General features: G+C 39.8%; 1 protein-coding gene across 3 annotated transcripts in view; it reads left to right on the plus strand.

The window, feature by feature from the left end:
* Positions 1–23566, plus strand: part of sez6b (seizure related 6 homolog b) — a 956088-nt gene that overhangs the window by 403953 nt on the left and 528569 nt on the right. For all 3 annotated transcript variants that reach the window (XM_063031160.1, XM_063031161.1, XM_063031162.1), the window contains exon 2: positions 18003–18845. In XM_063031160.1, the coding sequence (XP_062887230.1) occupies positions 18003–18845 (843 nt within the window). The remainder of the gene's footprint in view (positions 1–18002; positions 18846–23566) is intronic.

The raw sequence follows: 23566 nt of genomic DNA on the forward strand, positions 1-23566 counted from the left end.
AGCTTTGTAAGCTTACCAATATTAAATTACTGGCATTTGACCTTTAACGGGTCATAGCAGATGCACATTATGGGTGAAACTTTAAAAAAAAGTACTTGTATGCATAAAAACAGAATATGCATGCCAGAGCTGAATAAAACTGATCCAGATGATGTTAACAAGGTAGTAAAGGCTCCTAAAAAAGGTGGACAGCACTCACTGTATGTTAATACATTTTGAAAAAAGGTTTTCTCTCTGATCCTGAAGCACTTGTATTTTTTCAGTTGAAGGGCTTATTATAATAAAAGCCCTTAGAACACCATTCCCTATTTAATGTTGGATTATAAGCTGCGGTCTTTGTGAACCTCACTTCTATGGTAAGAAGCTTTACTTACCAACTGTTCATAAGTTGCTCCTGTTTACATCTGTGAAGATGGGATTTTACGTTTTGCTCATCCCCGGCAGCTGCCCTTTCGTATAACCATGACTTAGTAATCATGTCATGTGATTCATTATCCCAATGAATTTTGCGATTATATTTTAGTGAGAAGTTTGAGTAAGAATCCCTCCCAGAAGCAGTATCTTGTTAAAGGAAATCAGGGACTTGCTGCAGGTGGGGATTTTCATACTGGGTCTTCAGTGGCCGATGCTACTAGGAGGCATGTTTTTACTTGTGGATGTTTAGGCAGTGGAGAAAATAACCAAGTGATGAAAGAAATATCTGCATCACGTGTTGGGGTGACCTCTGCTTTGCTAATAGAACTAGAAGTCTACTTAAACTCAAAATTATAGCCCATGTAGCAGCTTTCTCCCAAGTATAGAACACCCTGTGCATGTAACAATACCACTCTGACCTCCTCCCCCCTAACAAACTTGCATCAACCAGTCACCACCTCCTGCATCACCCCCCCTAGTGATTCCGTGTTCATATTCGCTGTGCCCCATCTTCATTCCTCCATAACCCCACGTCACCATCCAACACAGAAGCCAGACCCAAAGCCCAACTAGCCACGGGTAATGTCTCATCTATTGCACCTTGCATAAGACTTTAGAATGTTACAAAACAGCAAAAGCCCTTTGGCTCATGATTTTGTTGCAACCTTTTAACCTACTCTAAGATCAATATAACCTTTCCCTCCTACACGGACACCCATTTTTCTGTCATCTATGTTCCTATCTAAGAGTTTCTTAAATACCCCTAATGAATCGGCCTCTACCACCACCTCGGGCTAGGCTTTCCACACACTCTCCATTCTGTAAAAAACATACCCCTGAAATCCTACTGTACTTTCCTCCAATCATGTCAAAGTTATTCCCCCTCTTATAGTTATTTCTGCCTTGGGAAAAGCTGTTTGGCTATCCACTTGATCTATGCCTCTATCATCTTATACAGTTCAATCAAGTCACCTCTCATTCTCCTTCACTTCAAAGAGACAAGCCCTAACTTGCTCAACCTATCTTCATAAGCCAAACTCTCTAGTCCAGGTAACCTCCTGGTCAATCTTGTCTGTTCCCTCTGTAAAGATTCCACATCTTTCCTATACCTTGTATGATTCTTATTGTGCAGTCATTAAGAAAATTATATGTTAGCTAACTCATTGACTCATTTTTCCAATTTCTGAAGAACTTGTTGCCCCTGGATTTGCGTTATATGATGTAAGTTCTCTACTGACCTTGGGGAGAGTTTGTACTGTAGAGGACAAATTGGTGTTACTGAACGAGTTATCGTGAACCTTGGAGTTTTGATACAGAGATGTGAGATTGAATCCTACCATATCAATTATAGAAATTAAATTCAAGTCACTGAATAAGTTTGGAATGCAAAAATAGTCTAGTTCTGGTAATTGTAACGATGAAACCCATCATGAATACAAATGATGTTCAAGAAGGAAATCTTCAGAAGTATGACAAATATACTCAGTGGCCACTTTATGAGTTACCTCCTGTACCTAATTAAGTAGCCATTGAGTGTATGTTTGCGGTTTTCTGCTGCTGTAACCCATCCACTGTAAGGTTCGTCATGTTGTGCATTTGGAGATGCTCTTCTGCACACGTTGTTGTGATGCATATTTATCTGAGTTACTGTCAGCTTGAACCTGTCTGAACATTCTCCTCTGCTCTTTCTCATCAACAAGGCATTTTTGCACACACAACTGCCGCTCAATGGACTTTTTCTTTTGTCTTTTGCACCATTGTCTGTAAACTCTAGAGGCTGTTATGCGTGAAAATCCCTGGAGGTCAGCAGTTTCATAGACAGTCAAACCACTCCAACTGGTACCAACAATCATTCCACAGTCAGTGTCACTTAGATCGCATTTCTTCCCCATTCTGATGTTCAATCTGAACAACAACTGAACCTCTTCACTGTGTCTGCATGCTTTTATGCACTGAGTTGCTGCCACAGGATTGGCTGATTAGATTTTTTTTAGATTAGATTATGAGAACACTCAGTCCTCTTTTATTGTCATTTAGAAATGCATACATGCATTAAGAAATGATACAATGTTTCTCCAGAGTGATATCACAGAAAACAGGACAAACCAAAGACTAACACTGACAGAACTACATAATTATAACATATAGTTACAGCAGTGCAAAACAATACCATAATTTGATGAAGAGCAGACCATGGGCACGGTAAAAAACAGTCTCAAAGTCCCGAGTCGATCGACTCCCGAAACCCCGATAGCAGGCGGCAAAAGGGAGAAACTCCCTGCCATAAACCTCCAAGGCACCGACGACTGCCGATACCTTGGAAGCACCCGACCACAGCCGACACTGAGTCCGTCCATCCGAAAACTTCAAGCCTCCGACCAGCCCCTCCGATACAGCCTCCCGAACGCCATCCTCTGCCGAGTGCCTTCGACCTAGCCCCAGCCGCCGAAACAAGCAAAGCCAAGGATTCAGGGCCTTCTGCTCCGGCGATTCTGGTTACCACACAGTAACAGCGGCAACGAAGTGGGCATTTCAGAAGTTTCTCCAGATGTTCTTCTGTATTCTCACATCTATCTCCATCAAATCAGAATTGTGCAGAATTGTGATTACAGATATCATTCACCGGAGAGTCCACGTGCGCTGCGTTGCGCCGCCATCTTCTCCTCCTTGCATTAGCAAGCAGGTGTCCCTAATAAAGTGGCCTCTGAGTGTGTGCAGATCCACACCGATCCAAACAGCTCACTGCTGAGCATCCTCTGAAATGTTTCAGTCGGCTGATAGCAATGGACAGTAAATTCCAGCTTTGACAGCAACATCTGCACCATGTAAAACAAATAAAGAGAAATGTCAGGTCAGGTGGGCCTAAATAAAATGTGTTACTTACTTCCATGTTGTGAGGCAACATGCTGCTTCATTTGAACTGAACAAATGAATATTGTTTCACTCTTAGCCTCATTGAAAAAACATTTGTTTTATCGTCTGCATTCAGGTTACAGCTCCTCACTAGGATGACCATGTTCATATCTGAATCGATCACTCAATAGTTCACAGTAAGATGTATTGCATCAGATACTGGCATTAAAAGGCACTTCAGTGTCTGAGTGTGTAACATCGATTCTCTGTACTGCAATATCAGCCTCAAATTAACAAGGTCCCGAGTCACTTGTAATGTCATATCTGCCTCAAATTAACAAGGCCCCCAGTAACTTGGTAACAGAAGCAGTAATTTTGTTGAGAACTTGCAATGAAGGCTGTGTAATTGCAATGATAGCTCAGTCTTTGCCTGGCGCTATCCTGCAGGATGACAAATAACTCTGCCCCATCCTCAAAGAAAAAACAGGGAAGGCACTGAGACACTTTTTTCAAGTTGCCTCAGTATGGCACCAGGTTCTAGTTGGGCTTTAGGGTGTGTGAGTCATTTTTGCTCTGTCCCTTACCTTCATAATGCTGACAGCTCTGTGGAAATCACAGACACATTACCGTGCAAAATAGCAAACCAATCAAGCTCTCTGGAGAATCTGGAGATGTTCCAAACTCTTCCTGACAAATGCAAGTAATGAATAGCCTATCACGGTACATATAATTCACTTTTGAAAGCCTGCCTCTATAAAAGTCAGGCCCATCTGTCAACATTTTACAGGCTGTCTCCATTCTGTTGTGAACAGAATGTTTCAGGTTCTTATAACTAAATTTCTCCTCCTCTTATTCTTCCTGCTAAGCACAACTCGTCAAAAGAAGCAGACAATTGGATGAGTTCTCTGATCCTGTGTCAATTGTCAATATTTGTGAAAAATGTTGTTGCAGGCAGCGTTAATTTTGGTTGATGCCTTCACCTGCTGCTGTCACGTTAACTACCACCACCCCGCTGCACCCTCCACACGCAGACACCACTCCATCCAGTGAGATGTTGTTCCACACGAAAGCCACCTTTTGCAGTGTCATTAGTGTATTCTCAGTGTTAGATTTAACTTGTTTGCGAAGTGTCAGTTTTGCCTGTGACGCACAAAATTTTTGTCTTCTACCCATTTCAACTATAATTGCCATTCATGAAAATTTCACCCTTTCATTATACATGCAGCTGGGCTTTCTCAGAGAAGCTACCCTGAGTGAGCCAAGTTCAGGACTGCTTCAGTTTGATCCACGTGGCCAAGTGGTTAAGGCATCAGTCTAGTGATCTGAAGGTCGCTAGTTTGAGCCTCAGCTGAGGCATCGTGTTGTGTCCTTGAGCAAGGCACTTAACCACACATTGCTCTGTGACAACACTGGTGCCAAGCTGTATCGGCCCTAGTGCCCTTCCCTTGGACAACATCGGTGACGTGGAGAGGGGGGACTTGCAGCATGGGCAACTGCCGGTCTTCCATACAACCTTTCCCAGGCCTGCGCCCTGGAAACCTTCCAAGGCGCAAATCCATGGTCTCATGAGAGTAACGGATGCCTAAAAAATTGTAATGATTTATCCTTGCTTTAGAAGGAATGAACCTGCAGTTTTTAAGTGAGGCTTTAGGACTACTTCATAAAATAAATATTTTCAGTTCTATACATTAGTTTTATACAGTGGCAAAAGATGCAATAATACTTTACTATTATTTATATCTAATCATTTTCTTCTTGTAATAAAACAGAACATGCTATAAACTCTCAGAAAGTCAGGTAACATCTTTGGAGAAAGAAACAGAGTTAACATTTTGCTTTGGTGACCTTTCATCACACCTTTGTGTTCTGATGGAAGGTCATCAAAGTGGAAGGTCAACTCCATTTCTCTCTTCACAGATTTTATGTGACCTACTGATTATTTCCAGGACATGGGGCTTTCATTGCCAATTTCCAACAATTCCTTTACTTTGATTAATTTGCACTGTAAGCCCGTTGCCAGGGTCTTTTGAATCCAGGTTTCATCGGAGTCTTGGTGAAACAGCTAAATTTGAGAGGTGAGCTGAGAGTGGGTGCCCTTGACTATAAGGCAATGTTTGACCAACTGTACCAACTGTATCACCAAGGTAGCCTGGTAATGCTGAAGTCATTGGACCTTAGTTAAAACTCTCCAACAAAGTCATGATGTCGTAGAATGCTAGAGCATTGAAACAGGCCCCATCTAGCTCAGCTAGACCGTACAGAACTATTATTCTGCCTAGTCCCATCGATTTACACATGGATCATTTCCCCCCCATCCCCCTTCCATCCTAGTACTTATCTAAATTTCTCTTAAATGTTGAAATTAAGCCATCATTCACCACTTCTACTGGCAGTTCATTCCACACTCTCACTCTCTCTGAAGGAAGAAGTTCCCCTCATGTTCCTCTTAAACATTTCACCTCTCACCCTTAATCCATGAATAGTCCTAGTCTCACGCAACCTCGGTGGGAAAAGTGAGCTTGCATTTACCCTGTCTGTATCCCTCACAGTTTTGTATAGATGAGTTAAACCTTGAACAAAGCAATGTAATTGTGGTTAATGGAGGTCAATCATTCCAACCCCAAGACATCACTGCCAGAGTTCTTTAGATCCTGAGCCCAATAATCTTAAACTTTTCATCAATGGTCTTCCTTCCATCATAAGGTCGAAAGTAAGCATGATTGCTATTGATTACACAATGTTCAATATACCATTCACAGCTCATTAGCCGAGGCAGCAATCCACAAAAGTGTGCAGCAGGATCCAGACAACTATCAGGCATGGAGTGATAAATGACAAGTAATACTCCAGCAGCAAATGTGTCAGGTCACCATCATGCTTATCCTTGATGTTCAGTAGTATGTGCGATTCCTAGAATCCTGCTGTCAGTTTCTGCCAAATTACCAGTGACCAGAAGCTCAACTAATGCACATGAGTACTGTAACTACAAGACTGGCTGAGTTCACCTCCTGAGACTTTGGAATCTTTTTGCCAGCTAAAGGCACAAGTCAGCAATTGATCACTTTCCAACTTGCCTGAAAAGACCCTCACCATCTGGGACAAGTCCTCTTCATATTACTACCATCGGAGAGGAGGTACAGGAGCCTGAAGACCCCCAGACTCAGCATTTTAGGAACAGCATGTTTCAGTCTGTCATCAGATTTTTGAATGGTCCATGCACACAACCTCGTTATCGTTCTTTTCCATTATTTATTTATTTTTTTAAACTTACTGTAATTTTTATAAATTGCACAGAATTGCTGCTGCAAAGCAATGATTTTCATGACAAATGATAACAAGTGATAGTAAACCTAATTCCCATTCTCAGGACGTGAATCAAACATCCTGGTCTTGCTACCACCTGATGGACTTCTGGCCAAAAAAAAGTTTTCAAACTGCTAAGTTTTCCATGAAGCGGGGGATAGATAGTGCAGCAAAGTTTAACTGAATGCAACATTTTGTGGCAGGAAGACCAGTCTGCTGGGGAGAGGTAGAACCTCAGCACGTAGAGATGTGCACCTCGGATCTGCCTCTGCCTCTCCAGCTGACCAAGGATTCAGGTTCCAGCAAAAAAAAACTTAGTGAGTTGCTATAGTACATATTATTACAGTATTAGCAGAGGAGGTGACTTGTTTTATCATTTGTTTTATATTCCAATATTTAAATTTGTTTAAATGTACTTATGATTCTATAAAAATCTCCCTTAGGTTGCAGAAATTTGCACACATCCAATAGGCTGAGTATTTTGGCAAGCGATTAACAACAACTGTTAAAATGAAACTCCTCTGATGTATCTTGAGTTAGTTGCAGTAAAGAATTTAATACCATGGTAGGGAGAATATTGACTGCCTCTACAATTGTTGACTTGTGCTTTATTTAATTAAATAGCTGTGATTAAATTACAGTTGAGAAGGACTGAAATGCAGGCACATTGGAATTGGCTCCGGCAGGCTAATAATTCGCGCAAGCGAAAAATCTGAGCGATAAGAAAATGTATGAATTATCACATCAGAGCAGCAATGCACAGCAGTCGAAGATTAATTTAAATGCCATGGTAGGAGACTGGCGATCATTCACTCCCATAGAATAAGCAGCGTATTTAAGCGACAGTGGATTCCAGAGAAGCTCTCACTCGTGCAAAAGACTGTCATAACTCACTTCTGCCTGTGATACTCATGAATAATTGATCTCTCACAGAGCTGACGGAAGTTGGCTGTCACTGGTGAATGAGAGAGAAGTGTCTTCTGGAATCTTCTCCCCATTAGATGATACATTTAGAAATGACAAAGTACTTCATGATATGCTGGATTGCAGTAATTGTATATTATTCTTGTATTTTAGTATTGATTAATCTGTTGTGATTTTTACAGCAAAGAACATAATTAACATTTTTATTTCTGGATTGATATATTACAGGGGAATTCTGACCCATGACCTGTCTGTTTTTTTTCCAGTCTTGGCAGTTTTGTCTTCAGATGCCATATCCCTATCCATCAACCTCAGCTTTAAAATGAACATTAATGGTGGAAGAGAATTCCAAATTTCAGGCATTCCAGTAATTTTTAGACTCTCACCAATCAGCTCCAACCTGTGGAAATAGATTTTCTATAACCTTATAAGTTTCTCTAATTCTCTTCTAATATCTCAAAAACGTTGATCAAATCACAGCTTAACTTTCTGAATACAGGGGATTTAACCATGGTTTAGTTCAATATTTCTTTGTAAGTTAATCATTAGTATCACGTTTCATTCTGGTGAATCTTTGTATGCTCTCCTAAGCTGATATGTACTTCAGCAATGATGTACCATAGCAGAGGACAGCACTGAGATGAGCTGTTCTGATATTGGTAAATTGTACCTTTGTCCTTGTTCAAACTCCTCAATCTATTCAGTGCATTGCAAAAAAGAATCAAATGAGAAAGCATTTACTTAATCCAGAGCATCAATCCAATCAAACTTAACTGAGCAAGCACTGAGGTAATTCTGGAAATGTGGTATTCCTTCTCTGCTACACTTTAATCTTCATTTCAAAGTAATATCTTAACATCAAGCTTGTAAACAGAACACACTCAATTGAACTAGTCTGATCATTGGAATCAAAGCTTTTACTGGAGCCTCAAACATTAACAATCAGGAGGCACCATTGTTGATGGAATATTTGTAGATGAACTACATAGTATCTTGAATTAGTTGCAATAGAAACACAAGAACAAGCTTTCAGCCAAACTGATCTACGCTGGCATTTATACTCAGCTCTAGACTCCATTACTCAATCTTTCAGAATAGCCCTCTGTTCCTCTCTCAAATGCTTACCCAGATCACTCTTAAATCCCCCTATACTATTTGTTTTATGTCATAGGGTACTCCACAATGTTTTCATTCTCTAAATAATGATTCTTCAAAATCTCTGCTGAATTTCTAGTTTTATCTGTTCTCACAAGTGAAATTATTGTTTCTACATCAGCTTTGTAAAAACCTCTCATAATATTACAGAAGACATTCTTCCACCATTTACAACAATCCTATACTAATTCCATTTTATTCTTCACACTTTTCTATCAACTGTCCCCCTATCAAACCCCACTCCACCACCACCCAATACTACCACTCAACTAGTGTCAATTTACCGTGGTTAATTAGCCTATCACTCCATATGTGGTTGGCATTCAGGAGGAAATCAGAGCACCTGGAGAAATCCCAGCAGGAATCTGGGAGAATATGAATCTCCGAAGATTCGAAGTACATTTATTATCAAAGTATGAATGCAGTATTCAGCTTTGTGATTCGTCCTCCCACAGTCAGCCATGAAGCAAAGAAACACCATGGAACACATTCAAGAAAACATCAAACGCCCAATGAACAAAAAAAGAAACAAATTGTGCAAGCAGCAAAATGCGAGCAAACAACACATAGAATATCAAACATCAATCCGGTAGTGCTCAGGTTAGTTCAGTTCAGCACCACGCCGCTAACCAATGCAGGCCACGGGACCATTCTTCACCGAAGTGCCCCATTCCACATTGATCGCCCTGATCAGACCAGTCAAGATGGCGCCGCGCTGGGAGAATATAGATTTACCCTTAAGATTAAACCTCCAGGTTGGCGAAAGTGTGAAGCAGCAGCTCCGCTAAGTAAAGCATCCACCACCCAAACATCAAAGTCTTTATGTCAAAGAGTAATATACCACAGAAACAGGCCTTTGGGCCCAATTCATCCATGCTAACCAAGAAACCCATCTAAGCTAGTTCTATTTGGCCCATATCCATCGCAGCCTTTCCTATCCAGGAACCTGTTCTACTGTATTTTAAATGTTGTTAATATGTCTGCCTCAACCACTTCCTCTGGCAGTCCCTTTTAAATCTTTCCCCCCTCATGTTAAACCTATAACCTTTAGTTTTTGGTTCCCTTTCCCTCGGAATTTAAAAAAACTGTGTGCATTTACCCGACCGATGCCCCTCATGATTTTATACTCTTCTATAAGATCACTCCTCAGTTTTAGTGACATTCCCAGATGAGGTTGCATTGGTAGAGTTCTCTTCCAATATGTCCCTTCTTGTAACTGATTAGTATTCCCCTCACTAAGTGTAGGTACAACATATCAATTCACACTGCTCCTTTATCCAATGGGAGATAAAAGCTTCAGATTCTGGAATTACAAAAGACAATGAGCCTGGGAAGCTGTCAGCAGGTCATAAAAGCAGCAAAGAGGAGAAACACGAAGTCAACAATTCTGGTCAAGAACCCTCCATCAGAACTGAAAACAAGCATGTTTTAAGTTGCTGAGAGAGGTGGAGAGTCAGAGAGGGAATGTCTGTGATAGGATGCAGATCAAAGTTGTCAAAGTATCAATTAATTTTTTTTAAAAGAAACACTAATTTGAGACACAAAAAGGGGAAACATCCATGTAAGTAAAGTAAGTCAGATTTTTGCAGAGAGAAGAAAAAAGCGAACCATTTATCTGAAATTTGCAGTTTAATAATTAAGTTCCAAGGTCTGCAATGTGCAAGACATGACAGGGCAGGGCTGCAGAGAAATTGATCCTCATTGTTATTTGCATCTTAAGTCAACTGACTTTCCAGATTTGCCAGATGTATTTTGTGTCAACCAATCCAAAGGCAGTTAATTTAAAACAGAGGGATGAAAGAAAGACTTCTTTAATTCTGGACAACACACACACACACACACACACACACACACACACACACACACACACACACACACACTCAAAATGCTGGATGAACTCAGCAAGTCAGGCACCATCTATGGAGGGGAATAAACAGTTGACATTTCAGGCTGAGACCCTTCATCAAAACTGAGGGGTCCTGATGAAGGGTCTCAGGTTGAAGCATCTCATGTTTATTTCACTTCACAGACATTGCTTGACTTTAGAGTTCCTCCAGCATTTTGCACATGATGCTCAGAAGTTCAAGCATTTGCAGAATCTTTTGTGTTTATCCTTTAATTCTGGAAAGCTAAACGAGAAAAGAAGGAACGAACATGCAAATTGTGGAAGAGTGAAGACGTTAGGGTAGTGTGGTAAAATTATGGTAGTAAAGCACAAAAGAGCAAAACAATGAGCTTTAAAAGGTGTCAAAATACTGTAACAAGTATATTTATATGCTTAAAAGATGCAGAGAGGAATAGTTAAGTGATCGTCCAGCCATACAATCTGTCCCAGACCTATATTTGAATATGTATCTTTTCCTCCTTCTGCTCTCACCTGGTGTGCACCTTTTTCTACTTGGATTACATGCTCCATCTACAATTTTAGAGACTCTTCCATTATCCTTAAAAAGCATTCTCAAATTCATGATGTGCAGTGCACCTTTGGCCATCTAGCACAATTTCATATTCTCAGTCCCCTTGTAAAATTAGAGTTACTTTGTTATTTGAGTATCACTGCTGCATTCTTTTATCCTTGTATCAAAAGTTTAAAGAGGTCACTGCAAGAGTGTTTTAAAGCAAGGCTATTTCTACAATGTACAAACGTAGAAGCCAAGTCTTTGGAAAATGAATTATTTACAGTAGGTGTAGAAATATATAAAATAAATCAGGAAACCATGCAATTTTGTATTTGGTGCCAGTTTAAAAAGAGTTAAACCACAACCTGGGACAAAAAAGTAAACTGGTAACACATTGCAAAACATTATCCAATATACAGTGGGTTCTGGTTAATTGGGACACATTGGGACCAGTACATGTTGGCCCAACTAGGCAGTGGATGAAGATTTATGGAAATAGTTTTTTAAAATGTAAAAAAGACAAGCTACCATCTAACTGAGTAACATGTTACGTATTTAAATGAAATACAGAACAAATTAGAACATTACAAATGCTAGTACATTACCATAAAACTGTGTATTAGTTCATAATAGTTATTGATGGAGTAGGTCATCAGGTGTACACTGCTGTGTTCTTTTGATTGACTGTAAATGAACAACATCAGCACAGACCCCTCGCATCTTCCAAATCATCAATTTCATTGTAACATTCAAGATGGTTGTTGATACCTTCAAATTCATCACAGTTCCTAACTTGCTGAAGTAGTGAATTTGTTTCATTTTCGCTCCCGGCTGCTTCTGGTACCTTCAAGCCTGAATGCTTGAAACTATGGTGAGCGAAAGTTCTGATTGACTTGGTGCTTATTTCTCGCTATCAGTGACAAAAATCATAGCTTTTTGAACATGCAACTGTCACTATTTTAAACTGTTCACTCTAAGCACTGAATAGTGTCTAACGGCTACACAAGTGCACATGACTGACACTGTTCAGGAAACCATCTCCTGTCTCAATTAAGCAGCAGGCTGTGCTAAATAAATGAAGGGAGTCCTGGCTATTTTATCAATTAGTTTTCGTGTTTTAAAAGTTGTCTCAAATCAGTGACTGCCTCAATTAACCTATGGCCCAATTAACTGGAATCCACTGTATTTTGGATTTGCTAGCATTGCCCATGCTTTCTAGAACAAATGGAATCTCAGGAGAGCAAGATGGTGAGATAGACAAAATGGGGACAGGTTTTTTTTTGCTATAGTTGCAGAGGGAATTTTGTATTCAAATACATCGTGGACTCTGAGTCACTGAGTACATTCAAAAGAGAGTATAATAGATTTTTTATATATATGAAGGGAAGTAAGGGATAGGTGTTAATGCAGGAAAGAGAAATTGAAAGATTCACCAGTTATCTTATTGAATGGTAGAGCAGGCTCGGCAGACTAGATAGCTAGTCCTTTCCCTATTTCTTGTGCTCCAAATACACATTTTCCTGTCTCAGTCTGTAAGTGGGCCATGTGAACTTTAGTCAGTATTTTTTAAAATCCATTCTCCAGGAGCTTTTATGTTCTGGTTTGTTGTTTCCCATTAGAGTATCCTGCAATGTACCTTCCCCTTCCTCATCAATATCTTGGTCTTCCTTTGCTAAATTCTGAATTTTCCCAATCCTTAGAATATTTTAACAATGTCATAAGCCTCTTCCCTTCATTTAATACTGTCTTTAACTTCTCTTGATATTTGTGTAGGGACGCTTGTTCTTTTACATATATTGCCTAAAAGGATACATATCACTTGTATACAAATACTAATCCTTAAGATATTAGCCATTAGTTGCTTACTGTCATACTCATACCTTTTAATATAGTTTCCCAATCAACCATGGACAAATCATAGTTTTTCCCCTTATAGTTTGCTTTGTACTGATTTTAGATCCAAGTTTCAGAGTGAATCAAATCAATTTGTCTTGCACCCACCAGGCCATGCTCTCTTCTCGCTGCTGACATTAGGAAGGAAGTTTAAGAGTCTCAAGTACCACACCACCAAGTTCAGCAACAGTAATTACCCCTCAACCATCTGGCTCTTGAACCAGAGGAGGTAACTTCACTCACCCCAGCACTGAATCTATGGACTCACTTTTAAGGACTCTATTATTTGTGTTCTCAATACTTATGGTTTATTTATTTACTATTGTATCTTTTTTCTTTCATGTATTTGCACAGATTGTTGCAGTGTGTATATTGGTTATATATCTGTCTATGTTGTGTACAGTTTTTCATTGATTCTGCTGAGTTTCTTTGTATCTACTGCGAATGCCTACGAGAAAATGAACCTCCAGGTCATATATGGTGACTTATATGTACTTTGATAATAAAGTTACTTTGAAATTTGAACTTTTGAACTTTGGAAAACATATCATCTTCTTTTAAGGCCCTAATAACTACCATATTATTAAATAGCCTATTATCATTACACAATACCAGATAAAGAATATACTGTTCCCTAGTTGATTCAACAGCATATTGATACAAAAAACAGTCTTCTAGGCACTCACAAATTCATATTTCATTCTGTTGTTTCAATTTCTTTGCCTAATCTATGTTAATTTAAAGCTTACTTACTTACTTATTGCCCTTTATGCCACTGGCATTTAGGGCAGCAATGAGGTCCTTCATCTCTGGTGGTGTTTAGGGCTTCTTTCATCATGTCAGTAGCTTCTCCTAGGTTTTCCACTACTGTCAGTCATCCAAGTCCCAGTTGGAGACTCAGGAATACCGTCACACTCAGATGTAGAAGGACTCTTCACTGCTTTTTCCGTAACGTTTTTGTTTTACCAGTCAAGGATGTTAGCCCTGAGCTCAACCTCCGAACCTGGAGGACCAGTGGACCATTCTTAATCTAGCCTCTATCCTTTGACCTGTTTGGCATGGGTGACCCTACCAAGAGCCAAAGCATAAAGCCCTCACTCCAACCAACATGGCTCTCTGGATCATTGAGGCACATAACCCTCCCAACCCAATGACAAGTTTGTGGTCCTCTTGGAGGTTAATTTACAGTTTGTCATGATTATTACAATGCTTTCACCATGTGAAGTTATAATTTCCTAATTTATATTAACTCCGCTAACATTTTACCCGCTAATGATCTTACCCTCTAACAATTTCTGTCTTTTTCTGCTCCTTGGCTTCCACTGAAACTAATTCTACCTCTCTATTTCCTTCACTGAGTTCCTTTTTGTTATCAACTTGCTACTCATCATCTTTTTTCCATTTTGTCTACATCTACTAGATAAATAAGTAGAAATTTAATTCTTAGCCTTGACTATCTCTGCCCCTCATACAAATGAACCTTATTGTCCAGTCAGAAATTAGCATATTAAATGTCTGGTAAGTTATTACTGGAATATATTAAAAGGAATAAAAATTACTAATAGCCCTTTTATTCATCCAACTGAGCAAATTGACTTTCTGAAAGTGAAGAAGTACTCTTTTCTCTTTTCTGCAACCTTTTAAGGAGTTTGGATTCCGGAAGCAATCATATTAGTTCATTCAAACCAATTCTGTACAATGGAGTTACCACAGGTTAAAAGTGATTGATAGTACACTAGTCATAAGTCTTTTAAATCAGGAGCTGTCTGATTCACCAGGTGAAGTTAGACCTGTTGTGAACCTGTGCCAGTAACATATGGTATCACAGCATGATTGCTCAGGTGTTTTTTCTAAAGTTAACCCACACTGCTAATCAATTTGGATTGTCCAGCGATTGCTCCCTTCTAAGAAAATGGCAATATTTTGCAGCAGTGACACAGTTATCATTTTCCAGTTATGAGGTTTTTAATCAGTTCATTTCACTGATTTTAATAGTTGTCTATGGTATGTTGAGTGAGATCCATGTGAAGTAAGTAACAAATGAATCAACATTCCCTGCTGTAACAAACATAGCAACCATTAGTTTCTTTCATGGAAAATAATAAAATATCAATCTAAGCATCTAATAATTCTTTGCTAGATAGATCTTACGTGGTAGGTATTTATTTATAGCTATGTATTGCAATGAAAAATATTTTAAAATTTCAACCACATCCTACGTTGTGAAAGCAGATAGTGTTGGAAATACTCAACAGATCAGGCAGCATCTGTGGAGAGAAAGATATAATGTTTCAGCTCCTTTGAAATTTCATTATCAGCTGAGACGCAAACACTGTTGGTGGTGCCTGATCTGAATTTCCAGCATTGGCTATTTTTTTTTAAGTTTCAGCTCTTCTACATTTGCAGTTTGAAGCTAGTTCTTAGATTTAGATTCCTACTTGATTTTAATTTGATTGAGACTGGGGAAGCAACCTAGACTTTGAAATTACACTGCAGAATATAAGAGATATTCAAACTAGCAATTATGTAAAGTATTTCAAGCCTCTCAAATACCTTCCAGTCTGAGAATTACAGTTGAAAAGAAGCCATTATTTTTTCATAGCTAAAACATGGCAAACCTGTGTGCACAGGTAGAATCCATAGATGACAATTATGGTAATATCTCAGTTAATCTGTGTCAATAATATCATTTGAGAAGTAAAGGCTTGTAAGGATATTGATCTCATCAAACATCTCACAAATAATGCTTTATATCTTCCATATTAATCAGGTTTAAGCATGATGGCATCTTTAGCAGTGCAACATGCCCTCAACATCGCAATAAAACCTCAGCCTAGATTGGATATTCCAACAGATTAAAAGAATAGACAGATCAGGGGGCATGGACACACAACTCGTGCCACAGATTAGCAAGGCTGCTGAACATGGAAGCAAGTGTTATCTTTGTCAATAGAATTGGAAAGTTGAAAAGCTATGCTCAGCTTGAAAGCAAAGCCCTTAGATATGCTACAATTGGTATACATTGAAGAGTTCTATACTCTGTGCTATAATTATTGCACCATTTTTTTTCTGCCATTCATTCTTTGGGTTATTTTTTTCTCTCTGTTTCGCTGATGTCTGTGAAGAGTAAGGATTTCAGGTTGTATACTGTATACATTCTCTGATATTAAATTGAACCATTGAGCCATGGGAGATTTGAATAAACATTTACTTATCAGATCCTGGAACACTGAGGTTCCATACATCAATAAAAATTCAGCAGATTGCGTTGGAATAGCAGTGACCTGATGGAAATTGTTGGAGCCATCCTATTTATTTTCTATCATGTGGGTTGGGGCATAGTTGAAACAAATGAGTATTGTTATGTATTCAAGCTTAGCTAGTTTAGTTTAGTCTCTCAGCAGTTTGGTTTGTTTTAAAGTAACCACTACATTTTGTCAACAGAAAAAAATATCATTCTCCATGGCTTAACTAGACTAAACTAAACTAGCTAAGCGTGAGTACTGAACTATACTCAGGCTGAACCATGAGTAGATAACTGAATGGAAGAAAGACAAGTCAAGTTGTCATTTTAAGAAATCCCTTTCCTATCAACCTATCTCATCTTCCATGTCCACACTGGCACACATTCTCAGCCATTAGTACTTTAGCTGGACATCAGGAGTACCCACAGAGCCAGTTGACCAGTGAGCCCAAAGTTAGCAATGAAAATAGACTATCTCTCTAAAGGAAATAGAAGGCTGAATTGCCTTTTTTTTTCTCACAATTGTTTAACATGAAGCAAATTGCCAGATTTTAAAAGAATTTTAATGCTTAGAAACTGTATTAAAATAAGGAAATGGAATAACATCCAGAATATTATTGAAAATAATTGGAGAACTTACCACTAAATGTCTCTAGATGCTCAAGGCTGTTTCTTGTCCAAGTTTAATTAATCCCTAATGTACTTAAGTGAAATTTCACTTGGTCATTATTTATAGCAAAGCTGTACTTCTGATTTAGTTCTCAATTAATATTGGAATAGGAATGGCAAAGCAGAATCTATTTACCTCTAAAACATTAATTCTGGATGTTGATGCATGAGGTCTTTGGTTTGGTCCATTCAAACAGCAATTAAGATTTTACCACATTAATACAGTGTGATTGCTTAATACATTAACCTTCATGTCCACTAGAAAATCTTTTAACTGAAGGTCTGTAAAAACTATGGAAAAAAGAAGTGGGTATCGGCCCAGAATTTCATAAAGTACTTTGATTGTTTCAATATGGACCTACAACGATATGAAGAAGCTGGAATTGGATGTTTAATTACAGGTTACACATACTTACTGACTGTCTTCATAATAACACTGATTAGAACAATTTACTTAGTGATATTGAAATCCTCAAAGTACAAAGATCAGAGTAAGTTTTTTGTTTTAAATGCAAGATATTTGGCCTGTGAACAAATTTACAGAGATGATCAAGTATCAGTTGACACACAAATTAAAAATCATAAAAATTCTTCAATGAATTCTCCCTTTGTTCTCTTCTCCTCATTCATCTTTCTCTGTATGTTAAAGCTTGTTGGTCATAAACGTTGTTTAGTTATGGTAAAATGACACTGACACGAAACATAAACCGACTCAAGGCTTCTCCAGTCAGCAGGGAATCTACTTGTACCAGGGGTCAAGCAAGAACACCCTCCAAGGGCAAGTAACCAACAAGTTTAGAGCATCCTACTGTTAACTGAGATTTGATTCCCACCATTGTTTCTCTCTTCACAACTGCTCTCTGATCCTCTGCATTTCCAATATTTTCTCTTTTTTATTTTAGATTTCCAGCATAGTTTTGCTTTTTTATTACTGTTCAAAAGGGAGTTGGATCACTAACTGTTTCAAGGATGATTGCGGTTTCTCAGTCTCAGAAGAGAAAGAAATCTTTAATGCTCATTAGAGTGATGAAAAGAAACTGGGATTACATTTATAATCAGGCCTCTAACATGTTTGATCTATTTTGAACTTGTATTCACAGCTGTCTCTCTCTTAAGTGACTAATCTTCTTATTGTTTTGTTTTTAAAGATTTGAATGCCATGAGTGGGAAAGGAACAAGTCATGCTAATGTGGGAACTGGACATAGCACCATAGCCACCACCACCGAACCAGAAGATGGATTTCACTTTGTTAGTACAACACTCAATATCAACATCAACAACCATCACCCACTGTTGGAAGAGGTCATTCATGAATCTCTGCTGAAGAAGAATTTTCTTGGACAGGAACGTATCTTTAACAGAGGAATGACACTTGGGACTACTATGCCTGCTTCCCGATCCCAGAATCCTCAGCATCCTCTGGTAAATCAGATGGCCTCTGATGATACTCCTGATTTTTCTGACATCACCACGACAACCACCATGGCCTCAACTTCACCAATGACAATGCTGGGTAACAACGCTGCTCTGGTAACAAGTCCTGCTCCCTTGACTGACAAGATTGTTGACGTCATTGCAGGGAAAACTCCAGCAATGGTGCTGAGAGCTGCCACCACAGACTCTCTAACAACAGCCATGGTTAAGACGGCTGCAAATGAGATGGAGGAAACTGCATCTCAAAAAAGTAACACTCCATTCATTCGAGCCGAGCCTGCCAGCTTCTCTGTTACAACAGTATCCCCTCAGAACAAGTTGAATACCTCTCAGCACAGCAACGACCAAGGGGGAGCCACTATGGTAACCAATGACACTCCAACAGCCATGGCTGTAACAACTCCAGGAACACATCAAGTGCAAGGGCCCAGCACCCAACAAACTGATAGTCCTGCGCCAGACATGACTGTCACATCAGCTGCTAATGAGGCTGACGAGGAAACCACGATGACAACCATCATCACAACAACCATTATTACAACTGTGCAAACACCAGGTATGTCATTGGTTCTTTTGGGATGGCTGAAGTGGGATTTTACAGTTAGGATAGGCCACGTTCTACCTAATAAAGGTACCAGTTAAAAGCCAGGGGGAAATGGTCAGCCTATGTGGTGTGCCTAAAGGTAGAAACCCAGACCTTTTCAACAATTTATAATGTTACTTTGAATAATATTATGGCAAAAATCTCGGGTAAAACACAAATAGAATGTTGCCTGCTGTTGATGTGACTTGCAGAACAAAACTGACTACTAGGTTGGCACCCTGCATCCTCTTTTGGATCAAGTTAGAGTCATCTGGCACCAGAGAGTTGGTCTGAGAGAAACCAAAAATAAGTTCCAAGTCAAGAGTCATCTAACTTGCTCGATGAAATCTATCTAGGTCGTTTTCTATTCATGATTCAATGATACTGGAGTTTCTGACCAAACTCTGCCACAGAACCAGAGAGAACCAAATAAATGTAAGAAAATCCAGTAGCACCCAAGTGTTCCATGTTGACCAATATTCCCATCTAAACTAGTTGCAAAAGACACCCATGTGTCCTTCCTCAGCTAAATACAGAGCTGAACACAGTACTCCTATTGTGGTAATGACAAGACACTACAAACTAGCAAAGGAGGCAACTTGATAGAAGTATACAAGATGATGAGCAGCATAGTTATGTGGATTGCCAGAGACATTTTATCAGGGTGAACATGACTGATATGGGGCGGGGGGGGGGAGCATAATTTTAAGGTGATTGGAGGAAAGTATAGGGGGGAGGTGTCAGAGGTAAGTTTTTTTTTACCACAGAGTGGTGGGTTCATGAAACCTACCGGGGTGATGGTAGAGGAAGATAGATTATGAGCATTTAAGAACCTCTTAGATAGATACTGTACATGGATGATAGAAAAATGGAGGTCTACGTAGGAGGAAAGGGTTCACTGATCTTAGAGTAGGTTAAAAGGTTGGCACAACATGGGGCAAAGGCCTGTATTGTGCTTAATGCTACATGTTCTATGTTCTGTAAGGATTCTTTATACTTCTATGGAAACAGGACCTTCAACCCATCAAGTACAAATCCACATTAATCGCATATTTCTTCTCAATCTCACCACCCTCCACTTATCTCCTGCCACCCACCTGTACTAGGGACAGCTTCTAGTGGCTAATTAACCTAGGAACCAGTATGTTTTTGGCAGGTGGGAGAACACCAGAAACATAGAAACATAGAAAATAGGTGCAGGAGTAGGCCATTCGGCCCTTCGAGCCTGCACCGCCATTCAGTATGATCATGGCTGATCATCCAACTCAGAACCCTGTACCAGCCTTCCCTCCATACCCCCTGATCCCTTTAGCCACAAGGGCCATATAATGATAATTTAATAGTCAGTTGTGGATGAGTGTGTCCCCACAAAAATCATTTACTGTCTTGCCCAACCAGAAGCCTTGGATGAAACAAAAGATCCACAATTTCCCTAGGGGGCAGATCAGTGACATTCATGACTGGTGACCAAGTATAGTACAAGAGATTCAGTTATGGTCTCCAGAAAGCCATCTCACATTCAAACTGGTTATTCCAGAGCAAACTTGAATCGGAGAAGGATGCTTGACAGCTGTGGCAGGGCTTGAATGCTATCACCTCCTACAAAGTAAAACCAAGCAACATGTGTTTCCTCCCAGAAGAGCTCAGTGCTTTTTGTGCTAGCTTAGACTAACAAAATATGAGGCACCTTCACAACCCCCCACAGCTCCCAGTGACCCTGTGATTTCAGTCTCTGAGGTCAACATGAGAGCATCCTTCACGAGGGTGAACGCACAGAAAGCCCCTGGTCCAGACAGGGTATCTGGCCAAGGACTGAAGTCCTACATTGATCTACTGGCTGGAGTGTTCATTGATATCTTTTACCTCTCACTTCAATGGTCTGAGGTACACACCTGCTTCAAATAGGCTTCAATTATACCATTATCCAAGAAAAAAATGTGGTAACCTACCTCAATAATTATCATAGCCCACCTTATCTTGTGCTTTCTATTGCCCTGTTATTGAAATTCTGTTATTAGAACAATATTTATGCATGATCCTCAGTAGTTTATAGTTACTAAAAAGTCAACTTCTGATGTGATTTCTTGGTGCATGTGTGTAGAACTACAAGAATACAGATCTTACATACAGTACATGCTGTTAGGTAAGTGCCATGGTATCAGCAGGCATTTAGTACAATCCTCGATGACTGAACTAGGGCTGTGGAGGCTTTGGAGAGACTACAAAAGAGGTTCACCAGGATGTTTTAGAGAGTATAGGCTATAAGGAGAGGTTGGAATACAATTGTTTTCCCTGGAGTGTCAAAGACTGCGAGGGACCTGAAAGGTGTTTATAAAGTTACGAGAGGCAAAGGTAGAGTACAAAGTTACTTCCCCCACCACTCCCCCCACCCCCCACCCCGGGTAGGAATGTCAAATACCGGAGAGCATAGCTTTAAGGTGAGAGGGTAAAGTTTGAAGCTGATGTGCAAAGTGAGATATTTTACACAGTGCCTGAAATGGTTTGCGAGGGATGGTAGTGAAAGCAGACATGTTAGTGGTTTTAAAGAAGCATTTCCACTCGCACATGAAACAATAGATGCTGTCTGATAAAATCCATATGCATCCCTTCACCTATATATTTTTAAATGGAAATCTATCAATAAGGGTTTTAATGTGGGAATCCACATCAGCTACTGTTTACTCCTGAAACTTCAATTTACAATTTCACAACAGACTTGGATTCTCCAGGGGAAAGACGCAAGATCAAGGTTCATGGTTGTTTAATGTCACTTCCAGTGCACAAGTGCAAAGGAGAACGAGATAATTGTCGCACACAAAAAAGTACATAAGATCAAGAACACAATAATAAAAAAAACAATAAATACAAATGCATAAAATAGACTGGAGACTGCAGATGCTGGAATCTGGAGGAATAAACAATCCACTGGAGTAATTCAGTGGGTTGAGCAGCATCTGTTAGAAGCTTGGAACATCGTATCAGGACTGTGCTTACAATCATGGAGCAATGCAGCACTAATGCATCTTGTTGCAGTTTCCTCATTGTCAGTTATTACATTAAAATTTCCTCTTACAGAGAGTGGTGAATCTTTGGAATTTTCTGCCCCATCGAGTTGTGAAGCGTAATTTGATAGAAATATTTAAAGCAGAGATGAATACGTTCTTGGAAGTGTGGGGATTTCAGGTTATGGGATGTGGCACAGAGAGGGAGACAAGGCCTGGGATAGGTCACCCATGGCAGGCTTAAGGGGCTGTGCTTCCTACCCCTGCTTATATTTTCTCATTAGACAGAGTAAAGGACTAAGAAGGAGAGGGCATTGCAGCAATGGTGAATGAGTTTAGGGAGGGAGAGCAAGGAAGCTAGTGTGGAAAAGTGGCCAAACATTTTAATTCCCATTCCTATTTCAATGTGTTGGGTCCATGGCCTCCTCTTGTCCCAAGATGAGTCCACCCTCAGGGTGGAGGAGCAACACCTTATATTCCTTCTCGGCAGTCTCCAACCTGATGATGTAAAAATCACTTTCTCCTTCCAAAATCATCAAAATTAAAAAACAAAAAAATTCCCCCACCCCACCCCCAGACTTTACCACTTCTCACCTGCCTATTTCTCCCCCCGGGTCCCCTCATCCTTTCCTTTCTCCTACAGTCTGCTCTCTTGTCTTATAAGGTTCATTCTGTCACCCACCCGCCTGGCTTCACCTATCACCTTCCAGCTAGCCTCTTTCCCCTCCCCCCCCACCTTTTTATTCGGACATCTCCCCCCTTCCTTCTCAGTCTTGAGGAAGGGTCTCGGCCGGGTACACCAACTGTTTATCCTTTTCCATTGATGCTGCCTGACCTGCTGATTTCCTCCAGCATTTTGTGTGTGTGGGTGGGTTGCTTTGTATTTCTAGCATCTGCAAATTTTCTTGTGTTTGTGTGTGTGTGTGTGTGTGTGTGTGTGTGTTTAACCATTCTTACCCGTTTATGCACTTATGTGCGTCCGTGTGTGTCTTGGTGTGTATGCTTTGTCAGTGTAGCAGAGCCTGATCCTTTGGACTTTGCCATTGGAGCAAGTCCTCACTAGCAAGGCCACGCTTCTTTGTGCTCCACACATTGAATCCTTTGGCTACTTGCATTAGCCCAGAATTACAGCTTTAATGAGTAAATGCAGAGAACTGAACTGAACTGATGAGCCAAACACTTCAGTTTACTCACCCAGCCAGATGTTGTCAGCCCAAATCCCTTTAAAACCATTGCAATGTAAACATATTCCAGAGCTGAGGAAGGAACTGTAGAATTTGTGATGCTTTTTCCTTCACTTTCCAAATCAGGCTTGAGCAGGCAATTAACACAGCGGCAACCTATTAAAGGAAATGTCCATCAAATTATCTACTTAAGGCTTTAGTCTGGCAATACATGCCCTATTCTCTGTTAGGTGACCTTATGGTAATCAAAGTACTTAGCGTATCTTGTACTTCAATTAGAGAGTTGGTGTCCTTTTGCACAATAGCCTTAATATGTGCTTGATACTTTATAATTAAATCTGATCTTACTTAAAGATTTTGATCATCAGTGAACTTCAGTGAGCAAACGGAAAGTAATCTGTCACAATTGTTCTTTAGTGTATTTGCTGGTACACTAAAATAAGTCCAAAAATTTGGGGAATGTACCTTCCATGGATACAGACATTCAGGGAGAATGGTTTGTACAGGA

The sequence above is a fragment of the Mobula hypostoma genome, chromosome 23, assembly GCF_963921235.1.
Source record: "Mobula hypostoma chromosome 23, sMobHyp1.1, whole genome shotgun sequence".
Taxonomy (NCBI): Eukaryota; Metazoa; Chordata; class Chondrichthyes; order Myliobatiformes; family Myliobatidae; genus Mobula; species Mobula hypostoma.